At 45.5% G+C, this 21,477-nt stretch overlaps 1 protein-coding gene across 2 annotated transcripts; it reads right to left on the bottom strand.

Moving 5' to 3' along the window:
- Positions 1-248: 248 nt before the first annotated feature.
- LOC149912865 (E3 ubiquitin-protein ligase PHF7-like) lies at positions 249-5,263 on the bottom strand. Of its 2 annotated transcripts, XM_090131083.1 has the most exons (9): positions 3,402-5,263; positions 3,113-3,204; positions 2,924-3,025; positions 2,541-2,665; positions 2,197-2,359; positions 2,002-2,108; positions 1,672-1,785; positions 1,392-1,510; positions 249-1,253 (listed from the first exon to the last, which is right to left on the bottom strand). In XM_090131083.1, the coding sequence occupies exons 1-9, from the start codon at positions 3,451-3,453 to the stop codon at positions 499-501; spliced, it is 1,629 nt and encodes a 542-aa protein (XP_089987209.1). In that variant the 5' UTR covers positions 3,454-5,263; the 3' UTR covers positions 249-498. The 2 variants fall into 2 exon arrangements, with proteins under 2 accessions (XP_089987209.1, XP_089987208.1); XM_090131082.1 differs by having other exon boundaries at positions 3,113-5,263.
- Between the last annotated feature and the right edge of the window lie 16,214 nt (positions 5,264-21,477).

The following is a 21,477-nucleotide window of genomic DNA, read 5'->3' as shown; positions in this document are numbered from 1 at the left end:
TTGATAGTTGCTGATAGTTATTTCTGTGCCGTCCTGCACAAGCTACCGCACCTGCTGCTGCAGTATGCTGTGGGTGCTGCGCACATGCTGCCTGTGGGCCTGTGGGCATGCTGTCGGATAGATCTAAAGATAAGGCCACGACAACCATCTGGGAAGGTGCTGGGGAGACGACAACCCCGTGGTCTCAGCTCCTAACACTGCCTACCGCAGGACAAGCAGAGAAGAGAGAAGCCAACATGTGGGGAGTATGTTAAAGGTGTATTTTTTTTTGAAAGATGGAATCACAACCGTCACGCGGGGATGGGACATGGGTGTTTCCGCGCTGTCTTTGGGAGTTTGGGTTGTGGGGGCGTCTTCTCTGATGTTGGACCCGGGAGCGGCTTTGTGCCCGGGCTGGTCCACTGAAAGATGAAGGTGGTATGCGTGGACTCTCTTGAAGGTTGATTTCCTCTGCCGCTTGGGACCACAGCCATCACCTGGGGATGGGACACGGCTGCATCAGCGCCGTCTTCGGAACTGGCTGTGGGGCCGTCTTCTCTGGTGGTTTGCCCGGGAGCGGCTTCGTGCCCGGGCTGGTCCGCGCTGCCTGGACCGGCTCCCACGGCCTCGTCGGGGCCGGCTGCGGGAAGTTGAAGCGCGACGCCCCACTGGGGATCGGCTTCGAGTGCGGGCCCGCCCTCGTTGCCTGGGTTGTTGTCTCCTGCGTGCAGGCAGCGGGGAAGCCCTCGAGGACCTTGATGGTGTTGGTCTGGCCGAGGTGCGGGTGCTGCTCTGAGCACCTCGGGGTGTTGCATGGCTCCCACCACGTTGTCTTCGGGGCCGTCTCTGGGAGCCCGAGGCCCGGCCTCGCAATGGGGAGCGGCTTCTTGTGCGGCCGCTTTCCCTCTGCTTGGGACGATTTGTGGCCGCAGGTGCGCGGGAGGTTCTGGAGGACCGCGTGGTCCCCCGTCTGGTGGGGCTCTGGGAGCAGGTCTCAGCGCCTGCAGCTGGTGCCCCTCTTCTCCCGCCACGTCCTCGGCGCTGCTGAGATGTGTCCCGCTCCTCAGATGGATGTGAGCGGGTGCTCTGCTCGGTCTCCGGCACTGTGGGCTGGGCACTGAGCTCAGGCAGCTGGGAGTTGCAGGATGAGCTGGATGCTGCCTGTGTAGCAGGACCAGAGCTGATGTCTTCAGGTCCTGTGAAGACGGGGGAAGGCACCGGTACTTCCTGGCTGGAAGTGCTGGGGCTGGCAAACTCGGAGTTGGTGCGGGAGGCTGTAAGGGGAGACAGGAAGCTCAGCAGGATGAACATGCAGCCCCAGGGCAGAGAGACTGTGGCAAGGCCACTCTGAGCACTCGCTGCCAGGCCTTGCCCGGCCCCAGTCCCGCAGCACGCGGCTCTGTGCCTCTTACCGGTGCCCACACCAGCGCAGGTGTCGCACTCCCAGCCATTTCTGTCAATGGCCCAGAAGGAGCAGCTCCAGTGCGTGCCTTGTGATCCACAGGAGTTGCAGATGAACAGCTGCCAGAACCTGGGGAAGCAAACGGATTGTGGGTGTGAGGACAAAGCACGCCAAGGCAGGGAGCAGCCGGCGTGGCTCTGGTGCTCTGTCCTTGCTCCAAGGACACCTCCAAGCTTGTGGTGAGGCCGAGATCCCACGCAGAGCCCCAGAGGACTGTGGAGGTCACTCACCCCTTTTCCTGTGCCGTCTCCCTGCCTCTTAGGTAAAGGCACTTTGTGGCATCACAGCGGCTGTGCCTTTCTTGCAGCAGCTGGTATGCTGCATCGTCCCACCAGGATGGTCGTCTGCCAGAGGAGAGGGGGAATCTGATGAGTCCCGGGTGCCCCAGGCATGAGGCAGATTCAGGGCATCTCTGCTCATGCCCGTTGAGCTCATTCCCAGCTTCTCCATGAAGCTGAGACCAGTGCTCGCAGGATGGCCTGCCAGGGCTAGGGGCAGTTCCTGGGCAGGCACAGCACCTGTGCCCGAGTGTCTGCGTAGCCGGGCAGAAGGACACCAACCTGACTGGGATTTGGATCCCCAGCGTGGTCATTTGGGAGCGGAATCGTGTTTTTCCTCCGCAGACGGGGCAGAAGAAGCGCATGGTGGCAGCGTGCAGGGCGTGTTTCTGTAGGAGAAGCACAAGCGTGAGCGTGAGCGGGGCTGGCTGCTGCTGAGCACTGGCCGTGCCCACGGGGTGAAGAGAGGACTCCTACCCTGATGCAGCCCCGGTGGAACCAGGCCTGTTTGCACACCGGGCACACCATGGTGTGGTAGGACGTGCTGTCCCCCACGGGCTCCAGGCAGATGACGCAGATGGTGTTCTGCGATGGAGCTGCCTCCGCTGCCTGCCGAGGGCGATGCTCCCAGCAGAAGGACCTGGACAGGAGGACAGAAGGGATGGGCATGGTGAGAAGTGCTGTGAGGAGGGCAGAGGACCAGGAAAGAGCGCCAGGCCCGGGCTCTGTCTCTGGCAGGAGGCTGGAAGGTGTCGCTGCGGGTTCCTCCCTGGAGCAACAGGGAGGGACGGCAGCTTGGCTGCTGCTGACAGCCCCCCTACCTGTGCTGCCCAAAGTACTGCGTGACGCATTCCCCGTCCTCGGCGCAGGGCAGATGGAAGCTGCGCTCGCAGCCTGTCTCCGCGCAGCTGATGGCAGCTCCGCTCTCACCACAGACAAAGCAGTGCTGGAAAGAGCAGAGCAGCCCCCGTTAGCGGTGGGCTCGGGGGCTCCACGGCCGGCCTCACTTCTCCAGGCAGGGCGCAGGGTGTGGGCACCGCTGCCTCACACTCCGCAGAGCTGCCTGGCAGACGAGGCTCGTCTGCTGTGGTGGGACTTTGTCCCGGAGCCGGCTGGAAGGGCCGCGATCGCTTTCTCTGGGTCCAGGCGAAGCCGGTGCGAGCCTCTGCCGGCACCAAGCTCCCCGTTCCATTCAGGTCCTCACCTTCTGTTCTGCCAGCTGGACTGTGCGCTGGATGGCGCCAATGGGGAAGCCAAAAATTCCCCCCACTGGGTATCTCCATTCCAAAAGGCCATTGGCAAAGAACTGTAGGAGAGAAAAGAGCGGGATCTCGTGAGGCCGGAAAGGAAGGGAGCATCCCTGGCAGGAGCCCTAGCCCTTGCGGGAACTCACCAAGCAGAATTCGTGGGCGCAGAGCCCACCGCTGGCAGACATCCGCCCACAGATGTCCGGGTTCACCTGTGCCCGGCGGCACAGCACGCACACTGGAGAGGAAGGAGAGAGCAACCGTGAGCAGCGGTGAGCACCTGGCAGGGCCGGGAGTTCCTGGGGGCCGTCCCCAGGGCCTGCTCCGTGCCTGCCGTGCCGGCTGAGGGGCAGGGCTGGAGGGGGTGAAGGGAAAGGGGGCATTGCAGGCCCAGCAGCTCCAGCGGGCAGCCACAGTGCAAGCTGGGGCTCTCACCTGGCTCCCCAGAGTTGGGGGCCTCCTCCTTCCTTTCAGACATAATCGGCATCGACGGCGAGAAACAAGAGAGTCAAGAAAGTCCCTGCTCTCTCCGCGCCTCACCAGGCCGCAATGAGCAGGGCCCCAGCCCGGCAGCCTTTGCTCTGTTCCCAGCCCCGCGGGTCACAATGGCCACCACTGTGACATCACGGTCACCGCCTCACGGGGCTGAGGGCGTGGCAGGGCGGTGGCTCCTATGGGCAGCACGGGGTGAGGGGCCCGGTGCTGCCATCAGCAGGGAGCAAGGATGGCCTCCCTCAGGCCTTTTGCACCGCGCCCGCGCTGGGACGTCGCAGCACAGAGTCTAATAAAGGTCTGCGGGTCAACAGCACAGCCTGCGTTTCTAGTGTGTGTGTGCTGACCGACTTTGCATGGCCTGATGGTGACAGGGCAAGGTTTTGACCTGAGAGAAGAGGAGGTCTGGTGAACTGCGAGGGGGAATTCCTCACTCGGAGGGCAGTGAGGCCCTGGCACAGCTCTCTGCCTCTCGCGGATTCTCTTGGTTCTGCAGCAGAGAAGCACGTGGTTCCCTCTGCAGTGTACAGCGTAAGGCTTTGGCTCCTGACGCTCTCATTGTGTTTGATTTTTTTGGATTTAGTAAACTAACGTTCCTCCTCAGATCATTGCCATTTCTGTTATTTTTCTTTGTTAGACCCATCTAATAACTGCCTACCGTTGCCCGCAAGTCTGCTGCCTCATTAGTCACAGGGCCAGGCAGACCAGCCACAGGCCTTCAATTCTTTTATCCTCTCCCCGCCTTTTTTTTTAGGGGCCTGCTGCCCCTGTCACAAACACAGATCTAGAGATAACTCCATGTCAGCTCTCAACCTGGTCATGGCTGTCACTCAGACACAGCTCTTCACAATCTGTTCACTTCCTAACATAGAGGGCAACACCCCCTCCCCTCCTACGCTGTCTATCCCTTCTAAAGAACCTGCAGCCCTCAATCACCGTACACCTGTCATGAGATTTGTCCCACCACGTTTCCCTGGTAGCAACCAGATCATTATTTCCCAAGCACATCATGGCTTCCAACTCTTCCTCCTGCTTATTTCCCATGCTGTGTGCTTTAGTAGAAAGGCACTTCAGCTGGGCTTTCTGGCACACTTCCTCTCTAGAAGGGCCTTCCCTCAAACCTCCAAAAGAAATCTGAAGTTTTCCCTCACTGCCTCCTAGAGGGACATGAGAAGGTTTTGGACAAGGGGTCAGCAAAATTCCCTCCTCTGTGGACTTCCCACAAGATCCTACAGGACAGTTTGGAGGTTTTTCACCGCAATCTCCTGGTGTGACAGCAACCCTAAGTGTTTCTTTGTCCCACCGCACTTGACTCTCTCCCCCATTGGATCTAGTATAAAACCGCAGACTACTTGCTCTACCATAGCAAGCCTCATTGCATCCCCTTTGCCCTTCCTACCTACTTTCAAGCCCTCTCAATGAGCCCCGCTAGCTCTTGGCTAGGATCCTGGCCTAATTCCTAGCATATCCATGAGACCAATTCTTTCAGGACAGCAAGAGAGAGGGTGTGCCTGGGCAGTTCTTGGGCAGGCACAGCACCTGTGACTGAATGTCTGCAGAGCCAGTCAGAAGACCAACCTGACTCTGACTTGGATCCTCAGCATGGTCATTCTGCAACGGAATTGCACTTTTCCGCTGCAAAGTGGGCAGAATAAGCACATGGCCTGTGCTGATTGCATTTGCAGATGAAGAACAAGCATCATGAGTTTTTTGGCTATCTTCCCGTCTTCAGACATCTTTCCTGTTCTTGATGACTTTTCACAGATGTTAGATATCAGTTCAGCAACCCACTTCTGCCAGCTTCCTCACTGCTTGTCATTCATCCCACTGGGTCCTTGGTTTTTTGTGCATTAAGACTGCTAATATAGGCTCTAGCCAGACACTCTTCTACCTATAATAGTCTTTAGTGTCACAACTTCCATTCAGAATTCTCTGGAAATTCCCAGACAAAGCTTTCAGTGACACAGAATTGTAATTGAAGTGAATGTTGCTAATCGCTTAAAAAAGCCTTGTTTTCAGCATTTTGTGTTGTAATGCAGCGTATAGTAGTCAGCAATTACTTCAACTTTATGATTTCTACACGCCCAGGTTTCTTACTAGTTTTGCCTAGACAATCAGAACTAATTTTACTTTAGACAACACAAAATGTTTTAGGAAATCTTAGTAAACAACAAGCCACATCTAATTTTTTTTCCATCTCAGCAACACAAGAAGTAGTTTATGCTTTGAAAAGAGCACAACCTGTTTCTTTGAGATCAGGCCCATGTTTGAGTAAAGTCAGACTGGTTTCTACTTCAAAAAAATCATTCAACGATTCTAGGTTTCATGGCAACCTATGGTAAGGATATTTTCAGTTTGCCTTAAACCTTTCCTAGCTGAACTGCACAGCTTCATATCAGCTGTGCAAACAAGTGTCTTAGAGCTTTTCTGTTGCCATTGTTTCATACGTAATATGGGAGTTGGTTAGCAGAGATGAAAACTGTGCATTCACCTGATACATTCATTTCATATTTGCTAGAAGAAAAAAGATTATTTGATTATTTAGGGAAATAGAAGGCCTGATATTATCACCTGCATTGTATGAAAGGTTGAGTAATGTCAACTACTGTCACTGCCAGATGATCCAAACATCGTCTTGACATCACTGGAGTGTGTGCATTTTTTGCCTGCAATTGGATGTCATACTATATAGAATGATATCAAAATGGGATATGGAAGCCTGTAACTGGCTTGCAGGCGTAAGTGAGTTGTCAGAAAGCCAGGAGATGTTGATATGGGACTCACATGTTACTACTGAATGAATGGTATTGTCAAGAAATGGGAGATTGAATATGAGCAGTTCTTGAGTATATCAATGAAAATATCTGTCAAGATAGCTGTTGTGGTTTACATTACTTATTGTCTATGGTGTCATGCAATACCTCTCTTCATTTGGAGAAGATAGGGAGAGTATTGTTAGTTACTTGAAATACTTTTGCCAACAGCATATTGAAGGTATACAGGAGAGAGAGGAAAATCCTTCAACCTGATGTCACCTCTTGGACATGTCCCACAGTGGTAGATCCCTCTGGTATTTGTCAGTGCTTCAGATGGGCTCCAGCATAAGGGCAGAATGATTGTGGCAATGCAGACTACTTCCTAGGAGATGTCTTATGCACTGTAACTCTGTACTTGGAAAGTCAGCCGGATAAATCCTAAGGAAGGAACAAATGGAGGAAGTAGAGCAAAATGTTCAAAGGGAGAAGTACTAGACTAGAAAGAATCTCAGAAGTGGCCCAAGGAATGCATCAACTATGATGGAGATTTTAGAAGGAAGTGAATTACCACATCTGCTCCAGCATTCTTTAGATAGTCTACATTATTTGAGAAAGGATACATTGCAACTATTTATTTTAATTAAAAATAATAAGATTCCAGTGGGAAAAAATCTTGCAGCATCAGCAAAATAAGGAAAAATATAGGGAGGAGGGAGTATGCCAAGCCATAGTTTAATATACAGTATAGCCTAGGGCTTGATTGCATTCATGGAAGACTGAAAATAAGATAATGCAGTGTGTGTAATAGCTATTCTAAGTTTTTGTTCGGTAGTGGGTTTGGAATAAAAAATAATCATAGAATCATAGAACATCCCAAGTTGGAAAAGACCCATAGGAATCATTAAGTCCAACATACGGAAATACAATAGGACTTTGGAAGGAACATATCTAAGTGTTTGAATGACTGAATGCACTGAATTCTTTTTTCAAATTTGGGCCCCACTGCACCTCAAGTACACAGAAATATTCCCTTCTGTTATTATCAACTTTATCTTTGCTTATGCCAGGTGCTGCTGCACCCCTCAGAAGTCCATTGCCACTGATCTCCTTGCAAGGACCAGGTTTTCAGATCAGATCCATGGGTGCAAGTTCGTGTTAGTTCTGCACACCACCCCTTAAATGCATTTATTTCTTTGATGGATACTGAGGGAATGGTTCTCATTTGGGCTGGTTCCTGGCCTCTGTAAAGACAACAGGTGTTATATCCAAGCTATCTGGGTATGAGGGATGTGATTTCAACCATGTCTGTAAAGTTAAAACTTGAATCAAACAAATCTTCTATCTTTATTTCAATAGAGTATTGATGCAGCTAGTAGAATGGAGAGAAAGAAAACCTCCTCCAGACTTCATCTTCAGCTCACATAGAAGCCTTCAGTGCTCTTAGGGCTATTGTTCATCTTCTATTGAGGAATATCCCAGCCATGGGATCAGGCCTTGCAAAGCTCAATAAGAATTTCCCACTCAAGGGAAGGAGTGTTTGGCACTGTGACTCAAGAAAAGTCCCAGACCAGGAATCTCTATGATTGGAGGTGGATATGGAGCAAACGACGTTTTCCACTGTGATGGAAAATCCTAGGACTAAGTTTTTTTAAAACAATTGCTGTTGAATACTGCAACATGTTCTAGAAGTTTGTGGCTCATAACTGAAGCACAGTACTGGATAATTCTTCCTTATCTCCTTCTGCAGAATCACCTTGTTGTGGTTGAGCTGTGACACCTTTACTGATTCTGGCTTATTCCCAGGCTCCAGCCCTAAACCTTTTCTTTCATTAGTGATCGAGTAGAACATAGCATGCTGCATAACAAACTACTCACATGGCCTGGAGTCCTCACTTCCGCTGAGCCCATATTCATGAGGGCAGGGACCTCTTCTACTCCCGGGTAAGCCAACTCATACCTCACAGCAGGAGTCTGGAGAACATCTCTTCCCTCCTTCCCATTAATTACTAGGAAGGAGACAGTGCTAGAATTAACAGCTCGAGGTAATTCACCTAATTCATACCTGGCCTGCACCATCATGACTGTAGGCCTGGGAGATCTGTGTTTGAAATCAGAAGTTGCTAATCCCTCTTTAAATGGCACAGTTTCTGTGGAAGGCTGCAGTGGTACTAGATGGTGTAGAGTTGTTCTGGGATCATGACATCAAGACTCCTAAAAACTGCAGGGAAAAATCCAGTCTGCAGGCTCAGTGAACTAAATGAATTCATCCTTGGAGACCAATCCCGCAAGAAGCATATTGTGCAGAGTAGGAGGTATAGGAATGTGCAGTAGCCTCATGAAGAGGTATTTTTAAACTGCGAATGATTACAGGTGAGGATGCTCAATGGCAGGTAAGACAGCATTCCAGTTAATAATCTCCAGCAGTCATCATCTCCCCACTTTTTCTCAAGTGTCAAAGTCAAGTCATAGTGAGATGCTGCCTGTCTTATCAAGCATTCAAAATCCAGGAGATGGCTGAATTCATCTTAGGAGAAAGGACCCTGAGAAACCACTTTGTCCACTCTGTAGAGACTTCCCTTCTCTTTATTTTACAATCGTGAACCACATAGCAATTACTTTACTCACATTTTTGAGCTTTTCTCCACCACTGAACAGTAGAAACTCTGGAAAAAAACCACAATTCCTAGACCTTCATTCATGTTCATTCATTCTGTGTAGCCTCAAACGAAAAGCTGAATGGGATACAGGATGAGCAAGATAAATGCAACTATTGAAAAAAAAAATACAGCAGAGGAAAAACCCATATCAATGCAGAATTGATATTTCTCTTTCCACTATCAACCAGAATTTTGGAGATAACTTTTTAACCACTTTTACTAGCGTCTGCATGTCATTCTGAAAGCACAATGGCATCTACAAACCTGTACTGCAGCTGTCTGTGAGTTCCAGAAACAACTAAGCAGGCAGAGAGGGGTTCACAGGTGAGTGTTGCGCTACAGAAAATGCATCAAACTAACCTTTGTGGTGGTGGGGTGAGGGTTGTATTGCCAGTTTGCTTCTGGTAAAATTGCATAAAGTTAACCAAATCCATTTCTTGTTGTGTTAAAACACATTTAACTGCTTTGTGTGATGTTTAGCTTCTGCTAAGAGTGGTTCAAAAGTATTTGAACCTAAATCAAGCCCTAAAAAGGGTGCAGTCTTGGTTGGAATTGATTTTTTAGGATGTGCTCTAAAAACTACTGATTTTTCTGAAAAATGTTTTTATCATCTCTGCTGAGTTTTAATCAGATAGTTGCTGATTTGGCATGATATTAATATCTCCTTGTTTTTCATGACACTAGTAGTTTGTATTCAGTGTTAGGTTCAGAAATCACAGAATTGCTGTAGCTATATGTTCAAAATTATAGGACACTTTTTTGGAATGTTGAATTTGGTGGTAAATTCCTCTGAAAGCTTTGGTTTACACAAGGACTATCATGATTATTTTGCTACTCAATGCCAGGTTTGCTGTTCCCTTAGCACATTTGATCTTAATGAGATCCACATTGCAAAAACCCCATGCAGCCTGTAGGGAATATATACAACCTTGCATGTTTATTTAATGTTGCTTATTTCAAGACCACTTAGGATGAGGAGAAAGAAGAAGGCTTGGTTCCTGAATGTGCAAAAGTAAAGGCAGATACAAGCTGTGTCAGGAAATAAGGGGCACACTTGGAATTAATTAGTTTCTGTACTGCTTTGAGAATATTATATGCTGGACTTGAGGAGCGCTGCTGAAGTCATCTGCCATGAAAGCACAGCTGGAGCACAGCATGAAGGCAACAAATCCCTGAGATAGAATCACACTCCTGGTATTTCAGCCACAGCTAAGTGTAGTTTTCTGGGAAGTGATGCTGTCTCGCAGACAAGAAAGTTTGTGTGGAAGCTGAGCATCAGATCAGTCCCACAGACAGGAGAGATTCCTGAAGGCAGGATGGCCTTCCAACTTAGTGTGGCATAGCCATCCACTGAGTCCCACACATTTGGCAAAGCCCATGCCAGCTGACCTGCTCAAAATGAGACATGGTAGGTACTTATCAGATCATGGAGGAATCTCACATACTTGACCAGGACAATTCTTGCAAAGCACTTGGAGCAATAGAGTGGGACTTACAGAAGAAACCCAATTTAGGGGTGGAAAGGGAAAGCTTTGGCCAAATTGCCCCATTTGGCCATTGCCCCATCTCCCATAGTTCGGGTAGAACTGAACCAAGGAACAGGGAGGAAGGTTTGGTTGAAATGCAGGCTGACTGTACTCTGTTTTTCCATGTGCTATTGTAATGTAAGCTTGGAAAAACAGAAGAAAGGGACAAGTTTTAGGTCAGGCAGAGCTCAGTATAAATCAAAATTAAGAAGGGCATCTGCTCAGGGCAAAACTGTGACTTGTAACTGCAGATCAGTTTTCCCCACTGCTGGCTTACATACTCTTGATGAGCAATGTATACTTTCCCTTCTCCATTTGCTGTGACACAGCTGAACCCTCACTCACTGTCATGTCAAACCCATCAGTGTAAGGTTGGATTTCTTCTAATCTCAAGGCCAACAAGAAGATCCTGGACAGGATGAAGTGGTCTTTGCAGAAGTGGAGGCTGTTTCTCCTGTGCTTCTGTCTATAGATTTTGAGCAGAGTATTACCTGGGCTGTAGTGCAAAATGATGCTAAATGCATGAAATTGCAGCTGCCTTTACTGATATAGACAGAGTTTGGCTTTCCCTTCACCCTTTCCCATTTGTAACAAAGAAGCATTTCATCTGCATTTACAGCTCAGTAAATGCACTGTCTTCTTTCAGTTGAAATTTGGCTGGACTGCGAATTGTTTTGCTCTCTTCCCTTTCCTACACAGCTGGAAATAAAACCTTCTCCACTCTTTTTGGATGGGATGAAGATTGGAGAAAAAGTGAGAGAGAGAAATAGAAGCTGTCAAGGAAAATTCTTGTTCTAGATGGAGTAATGTAAACTGAAGCTAAACAAGGCAGCGTCACCTTTTCGAGGCTAAGCTGACACTTGTGTCAGCCCTGGGCTGGTGGGGTAGCATCTGATGGAGGGGAGCAGAAGTGAGAAATGTTCATCAGTCAGGAAGAGGAGTGACTGCTGACCATTGATTTGGGCACAGACCTCTGAAATAGCATATTGTCTCAGGAAGAAAGTATCCTGTTTTGTTATGCAAACTATGGCTGACCCCAGAGTACATTCATCAACCGTGGTGAAGTTGCATCTGGGTGTTAACAGTGCAGTCCCTTTTGTCCCTCTCTGGGAACATGGGAAAAATTACTGCCCTGAAAATCATCTGACATAACTGCAAGTGCTGAGGGTGTGTCTTGAAGTGAAGCTGTCATGCACAAGGCTCCCACTGAACCACAGCTTGATACTGCAAACAGCTCAGAGCATGAGTCAGCCCCGTGTCTCCTCCCCACTACCATCAGGACAGCAATTAGGGCTGCAGGAGGGACTCTACAGGCAGTGGTCAGAGAGTCACCTTCTCCCCTGCATTTCATGACTCTTGCAGAGCAAAAAAGGTCAGATTGTGAAGACAGTGAGGTTTTGTTGGGGTTTTCAGAAAATGCACTGTGGTTTTCAGTCAGTTTTTCCACAAGTCAGCCTGCCTTCTGCCTACTTCCACTATACTGCTCATTGCAGATATCATCTTGAATGTGCATTCTGCTACTGCCTCAGGAAACCTAAAGTTTCCTGCAAACAACTTATTAGCAGCTGCAAGAATTGAGCGTGCATCTAAGGCCTGACCAGAGAGCAAGAAGCACTGGCCTAATTAAGCTGAAGATGTTTAGAGTGATGCTGAGCGACACTAGTTGTGAAGCTTCATGAAGATTAACCATCCAGCTCCTAATTGCTTTGATATTCTTCATTGTCCCTGCAAGGAAATTCATCTCTGCAAGGACTGATGGAAAGAAGAGTGAGGAGTAGGAAAGGAAAGCAGAATTGAGTTCCTTTTAAAACAATGAATTGGAAAAAAACCTGTAGCTTTTGCAAATAATGATACAATAGTAAATAGAAAATTACTAAGACTCCAGGGAGCTCAACTTAGACTTTTAGATACAAAACTGTGGTATTGCCCTCTGTTTGTCAGCATATTGCATTTTTATCAAGACAAGAATATAATATATATGGTTGCCTTAATTTTGGTTTGATGTTAAATAGGAAAGTATAATAAAATTGTTTGCTCATACAGCAGCTCTTTAGACCGGCATTGTTTTATTTGAAGTAAATACTTCAAATACTTTTATTTGAAGTAAATGGGATTGCTTCAAGTTCACAATGCCTCCTGAAGTTGCTGGCATACATGACACACCAAGGCAAGGAAACCAAAAGAACAAAGAGAGATGCAGAGAGGTCCCAGCCCCTGCGGTTCTGAATCTATGGATGATTACTTCACCCTAGAATGCCTCAGAAGAAATTGCTAAAGGTTCCTTCTCCATGCAATAGCTCAATTTGCTTATGCTAACTTTGTAACACTATTCATAGCTTCATCCACATTCTTAGTTATTTTTTCCCGAACACATTTGCTTCCTTTTTTTCCCAGAGCTCTCAAAAAAGGCTGTCTTGCAATTGCAGGAAGGCTGGGATAGCCACAAGCCAGTAGAGTAATGCAGTGATAATCGTAACTTAGAGGAGAGCTGGCAGTCAGTGGTGAGGCTCTGATAGCAGGCTCCTGAATCCCACCTCAGCAAAAAAGGAGAGGTGCTCCTGTTTGTCACCAACAAGTGACAGCCCCTCCTATCATTTAGGGCCAGATCACAGAATCACAGAATTGCACCACGAAATGTAGAAGCGATAATGTGATTTTTAAAATTCTTTCCCCATGTTTTGCTGTCTTAAAATCTTCACTGGATTCACAATAGAACTTCAGGCTTACAAGCTGCATCAGTTCTGGTATTGTCACCCAAAATAGTGGTTTTACTCGTGAAACTACTCAGCAGTCACAAAAGCAGAAAATAAGCATGGTCAATAAGTAGTCACCCACGCACATACATGGAAATATTTTTCTGCCAGTAAGTGTTTCCAGTTTGCTGTGGCTGTACAAGTGCCACCAGGTCGATTCCCAGCAGAGGGCAGAAACAGACATGAGATTAACCAAGCACCAGTTTGAGGTACATGTTTATTTTCCAAGATCAAGATTTTACATCTGAAGGAAATTTAAGAGCATTCGGAGCTGCATTTGAAATTAAATTCAGAGTTTACTGCATCTTCAATACTCACATGGAAAATTCTGTATCCAAACACCTTTGGGAATACTCAGTTTTCAGTTTGAACTTGACCCATGTCATTTGAGCCTCCTTCAGCTTTACAGTTTCTCACTTCCAGATATGCGAAAACTCATTCTATTTTAAAGAATACTTCTCATTATGCTTAACATACATTTAATTTCTTAGACTTAATGCCTTTATATGATCTGCAGAGCACAGTGTTCTGTGCCACTTGTAAAGGCTGTGGCATTGGTAGCATATAGTTCATGGCGAGACTCAGGAAATGAAGAATAAATTCTATTTTGGAATATGGTGCCTAAGCATAGCAGGTGATAGCATGGAAACAAGCATTTCTTGCAAACAGAGCATCCCAGAACGTGAAGTTAAAATATATACACGAGAACTTCTATTTTGGGCATGGGCTATATTTTGAAACCCCTCTCTTTTCTTTTCTCCTCTTGGACCTTGTTCCATGTATCTATGCCACTGCCTTCTGTCTACTTGTGGTAACTCTGTCAACTTTGCATAAAAAGGACAACTAAGCCCCACAGAAGATGCTAGTCTTATCTCTCCAGAAGTAGAAGATGGTTTCAGAGATGCCAAGAAACCTCATGAGATAGTTAATTTTCTCACACTGTTTCCTGAAAAATGTTTTTGCTATAATCTGTCTGAAAAACGCAAAGGAGAAGAGGTAGCTTGTGAGCCATATGTCAAGAGGCACAACTCTATGAGCAGTTTATGTTCCTAAAGATGATCATCATGTTTTAAATACTGAGTAGCTTTTCTCAGCATTATTAGCAATCAAGACACTCTATGGCGCTTGGTTTTTACCTTCTTTGTGACCTCAGACTTGCAGGCTTCTTTTCATGAGTGTGCTCCTGTTTGGGATTGCCAAAATACAGGATAAAAGAGTAACCCATGAATTTGCTTTAATTTGGTAGAAGCCTTACTGTATCCACTTAGCTGTGGTAATGGTGGCTAATCAGAAAATCATTAGTTGAATATTTTCAGCAGCCAAGGCAAAAAAAAAAACCTTCATGCAGGAAGGAAAAAAGTCTAAAATGCGACTTAATGTCCCTCCCAAAGATTAAGGATTAGAACATACATTGATTTCCTTGGGGAAAATAAGGAGGAAACATCACAATCCTCGATACAACTTATTTCTCTTTATTTACAGTAGCCTTTTATTTCTTGCACTCACACAACTACTTGCTAAGTATCAGTGGTTGGCATCACATCCATGCGTAAAGAAGGGAACCACGATTCAACTCGGCACCTTGGAAGGAAGAAAGATCAGGAAGATGATGTCCTTCAGCTGTGTTTCAACAGCCAAAAGCTAATTTCTGACAACCACAATTGGCAGCAGGGTGCAGACTGAGAGCTGCCTCTTCTGCAGGAGTTTGCAGCTGTGAGAAGAGTGGCCTTTTTGGAGAGGGCTGCAGAGGGAGAGGCAGGGAGGGGGGCTGGCCCTCACATCACAGCCCTTCCATCTGCAGCCACAACTCAGCAAATGCAACATCTGGTTTTACCACAAAAATTGCTTCCACCAGGTCAAGCAGTCACAGGCAAGCAGGGAGGAACAATTCACCCACATGAGTTAACCTTTTTTTTCCTACTGGTCTGCACAGCTGAGAGTGATGTTCAAGGTCACAGCTGCAAGCATGGCTGCCCTGAGAGAAGGGCCCACAGAAGCAACGTTTGCAGAAGAGCCGATAACTGGCGTGACCCGAGCCCCTGAGGGCTCTGACATACAAGGCTGCCTTGTGTGGTGTGAGGTCCCGCAGGGTGTGCAGCACCGTGTGTGGGAAGTCCGTGCTGGGCTTGCAATAACCACAAGAAATTGCTGGGCCATACCTCATTTTGCAAATGAAAGCCATTTTTGTTCTCTGGTGTTAGTAAGCAAATGGGATGGTAGGTAATTTGATGGATGACACTAAAACATTTGGAAACTCAAAATAGCTTGCAGAGGCTGAGAAAATGTGCAAAATTCATGGGCTCCGGCAAATAACAGAGAATTACATGATCTTATGTGTCCCCACCTACTGGACTTGAATGCTTGCTTCCTTCCCCTTCTGATGAATGTCATATTTGCTTAATATCCTACATATCATCATTTCTCTGCTACACACTCCGTGCTGACCTGGCCAGTCCAGAGACACACTGCTGTCTTCTCCCCATGCTCCTCTGCTCCTGCAGATGCATTTCATCCAAAACATGGTCCTTCTATGAGACGTGGGGATGTTCACAAATGGCTACAGGATTTGGCTTGCACAGGCAGCTGGCAAGACTGTAGCCTGTCCTTTCAGGCTGCAGGAGCAAGTATGTGCCCTCGTTTTTGTTGTGACCGCCCGGTTTCTGGGACGTTTAATGCTGTACTGAGAGCAGTTGTGAGGGTGAGCTTCTTACAGTGCTGGAGTGAGCTTCAGTAGGGTCAGGCTTGATGACAGCAACCTCAAGATGTCTGAAATACCACAGGGATCCTCTAATGGGATTCAGGAATGCCTTTATCCTCATTTACAGGCTACAACTGGAAAGACACATGATTTTAATTTTAGCTAGCTCTCTGCCATTTGAGAGGGATATTTACAGGAGTATAAGCTGACAAGAGAATAGCTCTGCAGTTCAATGAAGTGCCCCACATCATTAAAAAAAAAAAAAAGCCAGAGTATATCTCTGACTTCAGAACACCTGATGGTACAGACAAAAACAACCAGGGAATGGTTTCTTACTTATAAGCGTGCATTTTTTTATGGCTGTGTAAGTGGATTTGTACCTCTATCAAACAGCCAGTGGAAGGTAGTCTCTGGGCTAGGCATCTGAACGTCTTCATTATTTAAAACCAGATACGCTGCTTTTCCTCTGATCATTTTGTTAGATCCTGTAACAGATACTTTATTTATTTACTTACTAATTTATTCATTAGATCTTCCTTTTCCTGTTTTAACTGTTCTTATTATAGAGTGCCACAGGATTCAAGCCATATGAAGGAAGTGAAAGAAATAATATTTACATGTAGGATGGCCGAATAAATAAATGGCTATGTTCAGGAAAGTGTCCGGAGTGTTGCAAAGCTGAAGGTTTCTGATTATGGTAATGACAGTAAGAGATGAAGTAATTAAATCTGTTAGAATAAGAGGAGGAACCAGTTTGGAACAAATTAAGCTTATTGCATTAGCAGAACAAGTGTGGTGATGTGTCAGGAAGCCTGTAGGAACCCTAAGGAACAGTTCAGCACAGGAGTAATTCTTGGTGTTCAGAGCACCAAGGATACCAAATGCTTTGTGATTTCAACCTAATATCCATCAGCATGGCATGGAAAGGAAAGAGCCTAAGACCTATCAGACGTTTTCATATTTTACTTCATTTTATTATTTTAATGAGCTGTATTCTGTCTACATAGCCAAAAGCTACAAAACCAACAAAGATTGTTTTTAAATAATGTGTTGAAAGCACCAGTCAGGTCCCTCACTGTAGGGGCTTCCAGGCTTTCAGTCAAATGGCTGTTGCATGTGTAAATATGGCATGGCTTGTTTGTTAGGAGATTGTTTTCTAAATAAATTCTGGATGTTCCAAACCTGACACCAGAGGAAGGCAGAACTCCAGGGAGAAGAGGCAACTCGGCCCTAAAAGCATACACCAGAGGAGGACAACTTGGGACGATGCCTCTGGCTGCTATCTTACTTCTTCGAAAGTCTTCTTTTAACTGCCCTTGTCTATTTTATTGTGAAGAATATCTTGAAACTGTGATTAGGAGAAAAGAATATAGCTGTAGGAAACTTCGTTCTTGTATCCCTTTTGCATCCCAGTGCTTTATAAAAAAGAAAAACAAATAGGGATAAGGTTTTGGTTTTTTTCCAATTGATCCTAAACTGTAAAACATTCTTCATCTATTCTCAAAGCCAGCCTTGTCAGCATGCAGGCCTTTCTTACATTATGTGTACCTGGAAAGAAGAGGGGAAAAAAAGCATCTAGCTTCCTCCTGATGCTTTTGCAACCAAGTACTTCCCTACCCAGACTTAGTCACTGCAGTCACTGCAGCAGAACTTGACCTGATACATGCTCTGTCACTGCATGCTGCTGCAGTGGTCCTTAGGGTCCATGCAATACCTGGAAAAGGTGATATCTGTACTGCACATGGTCTAGAGTCTTATCTGCCTGCTGGAGTCCTGTCTCACGGACATGCATGTGACACTGGGCAGGACTTTTGCCCCCAGTACCCCTGCTCAAACCCGTGCAGGAGGTGCTGCACTGGCGCATGAGAACTGTGCAGGAAATACCCACATAGTCATAGGAGCATTCAGTCCTCATGCTGATAGACATCACAGTGCTTCATGCAGCTCAGCTGAGATGAAAATTATACTGGGAACTACACAAAGGTAGGGATAAATGCATTAACAGCTGCAAGATGCTTAAATATAATACCCAGAGTCATATCCCTGCCTAAAAAGAAAGGTTAAAACATGAAAATGCTCCTTGACAAATGACATCACTTCTGAGCTGGAAGCTGTAATCACACTGGGGGCTCACTGTGTCAGCATTGGTAGTGCTTTTGTTTAAAAGTGAAGGCTGATTTGTTCTCACAAGTGCACATGTATGCATCCAGGAATATGTCAGGAATATATTCAGGACTTGTCCAGCCTGCAAGTACAGCAGTCATGCTGGAGGCTTTGCTCCCTGTTTGCATTCTTACTTTCACTTCACATTTAAGCAAATTTATCTTCCCGTACTGCTACTGGAAAAGTCAACAGAGATGTCAGGGGTTATGTTAGCTCATGCTCTTTCAAAGCATTATTTGTCACAATGCAGCATAGAGCAGATAGTTTCCTCTCCAAGTCCAATAGAACTAAACATTGCACAGGAAAAGATAGCAGGCCAACTGCATACAGGTTTCTATTTGCTATACTGGTAATGCTTCAGTCAGATAATGCCTTATCTCAGCAGTTAAATTGCTGTGTTATCTGAATACCAACCCCTGCTAAAATACCCAAAGACAAATTCACTCTAAGCTTTCAGCACTCAGCAGTGTTGGGATTAGCCATAGCTATTTGGTACTGAAGAAACCATAAAATGAAGGTAAAATCAGCAGCAGTAGTTCTCATGATAATGAATCTCTGTCTGCATAAGGCTAGCTGTAGGACACATTTCTGTAGCAGTGAATAGGCTTGCCAAAGGAAAGCACTGTCTAAAAAATGTGGAAAAGTGGTTCTTTAAAATCCTTCCTACTGCCAGGGCCACTTTTGTCAATTGTCCCTGGTATTCAAGCCAGGAGAGGAGCTTGTGAGTCCCAGGCAGTGGACATCTAGATTGAGAGGAAAGGGAGTGACTGAGGGAACTGGAATTGTTTAGTCTGGAGAAGAAGAGGGTCAGGGGATAACATCACTCTTTACAGCTCTCAGAAAGGAGGTTGTAGTAAGGTGGGGGGGTCTCTTCCCCCAGGTAACAGAGATAGGATGAGAAGTAATCACCTCAAGTTACACCAGGGGAGGGGAGGTTCAGGTTAGATATTTGGAAAAATTTCTTCTCAGAGTGGTGAGGCATTGGCACAGGTTGCGCAGGGATGTGGTGGAGTCACTGTCCCTGGAAGCATTCAGTAAAAAGGCAGATGGGGCACTGAGGGATGTGTCTCAGTGGGCGTGGTGGGGGTGGGTTGGACTTGGTGATCTTGATATTTTCCAAACTTAAAGACTCTATGATTCTATGAATTGTTGGCAATGGCGTAAGCTTCCTTAGTAACCAGGTAAAGCAACTCAAGTCTCAACACAACAGTATAGCATCTCAAAGGAATGCAGAATAAAGGTGTTCAGGTGTACAGCAAAAATATGAAGAAGCAAGAGTTACAGCAAGAGTGGTCATCATCCACGAGAATAATGTCACCAAAATACAGCCACTCTGGATCAAAGTAATTGTGCAGCTGGAAAACATAATTTTGGGCACAGTAATACCTAAAGATATTAACTAGAACATTTAGAAAAGCTATTCCATGCATTATCACAAGAACATGACTTATAAGTAAAGCATTATGTTTATGGCTTCATAAAGTAGATGATCTACAGGAAGAATTAGGCTGAAATTGGATAATGGACCTCAAGTGAGGACTGTGTCTATGAAATATTTCAGGGTGAAAATGAGGAACATTGTTCAGAGTCTATAAAAAGCACCTGGGAGCCTGATGTTTGGAGACAGAAGAACAAGGGGAACTTCTCAGTTCAGCTGTCCACTGAACAAAATTGCACTGATTTGGGTAAGCACAAAACACACACGCACACAAAGTAGAGTAACTATAGATCCATCCTTCCAAGAAAAAAAAAAAAAAGTGAAAAGTTAAGTACAGCCATCTGTGATAGCAAGAGTCAGTAATGGTGATTTAACAATGGAAAATCGTCTCTCTGTCCACAGCCTCACAGCATGCTGAGTTTCTCACCAGCAGGTACAGAGACCTCTGTATCCTTTCAGCAAAAGGGAAAGATACAGCCATAGGAAGGCTCAGAATCTTTCTTGATAGACCACTAGCAGTTTCTATACTGAGGCTCAATATATAAAATAATATCTCCTGACTATTTTTTATTAAATATGAGTGTTAAGTAACTATTAAATCTGTTGAATTCACAAGTTATCTTTCTCAGTAAAGATATCTTAAAATCATTTCTCTGGAAGCAAATCCCTGCATATTTCTGGGGACAAGATACTTCTCAGGTTTTATGGGGAAATGAGAATGTCATTATTTCAGTTGTTGCTGGATACTCTCCATGTCTGGAATGAAGTTTGCAGCTTGGAAAGGTGGGCTCTAAAGCAACGGGAAGTTCCACAGCAAATCATATCCAAACTAAGCTTATGGGAGCAGCCACTAGATATGACAATGAAAAATTACAGAGTTAATTCCATACTCTGTCTCTATAATAAGCACAAATTCAGGAAAGTAGGTATGGAGCAGCAATAAGCATGCCACTCAGGGGACTCCACAGAATGATCTTAGAAGAGTAAAATTGTAAGGTCTTCCAGTAACAAAATTAGGAGCTGTAGCAGAAATTCCATTTGAAAGGTTCAACATTATAGTGGGAGAGAATAAGACAAATAAATGTAGCACACAGCTGCTTAATTTTAAGAAAGGAACCATATAAAATGAAGTAAACTGTAAAAACATTACAAAACATCAAAGGCAGAAAAGTGAAAAAAGAAACCATGGAGCTTTTAAAAATACTATTATAGAAGTTGTGTGCTACAGCACACAGAAAGGAGACAAAAGAAACCTAATTCTTCATAGTTCACGGTTCACAGAAATCAAGGATCTATCAGAACAAAATCATCAACATTTAATTAAAAAAAATAATAATAATGTTCTTGAAATGATATGAACAGCAACGTTTAAGAATGCATTGGAACAAATTTGTGGATAACAGGTCTATAAGCCATAGAGAAGTGCTGTCTAACACCCATGACAAAATGCTGCAAGATTAGTATAAGCTCAATGGGCTGAACAGCCCAATCAGGCATGCACGCTTATTCCAAGCAATCTTCTTATGCTGGCCCAGAGACAAACATACAAGTTCCAATGGGTTCTCCATAAGCCTAAGTCTAGGGTTAGTCCAGATAGACTGGAATAGAGGCACAAGAGCAATAGTAGAAATGTCATGGAAAGGCAGACAATTCCTATTGATAGCTAGTTCCCAAGCTACCATCAGAATGCATTTAAATACATATATATCATGGATTTGAATTATTAAAAAAATTAAAGAAGATAGTCTGAGAAAGCCACAAGATTCAGCTGTGGCAGCTTTCAGCATGGTATATTTATGTTTTAGAAGGAGAAAACTGCTGTGAGAAATTAAGGGAATTGAAAACTCACATAGCAAAGAGTTGTCTTAACTCACAATCCTCTTGTTAAAAATATATATGGGACGTAAGAATTGTTGTGAAATATCTGTTGGACACACTACGTGCTCATCATAAGGAATACTTCTGTTTGTCCTAACAGCCTCTCTAGAACTTCACAGTACTTCTTAACTGCAAAGGTACTTACTCCAG

This window comes from Phasianus colchicus, chromosome Z (genome assembly GCF_987193195.1).
Source record: "Phasianus colchicus chromosome Z, bPhaCol1.hap1.1, whole genome shotgun sequence".
NCBI lineage: Eukaryota > Metazoa > Chordata > Aves > Galliformes > Phasianidae > Phasianus > Phasianus colchicus.
The sequence above is the reverse complement of the archived record's forward strand: the minus strand, read 5'-3'. Positions and strand labels throughout refer to the sequence as shown.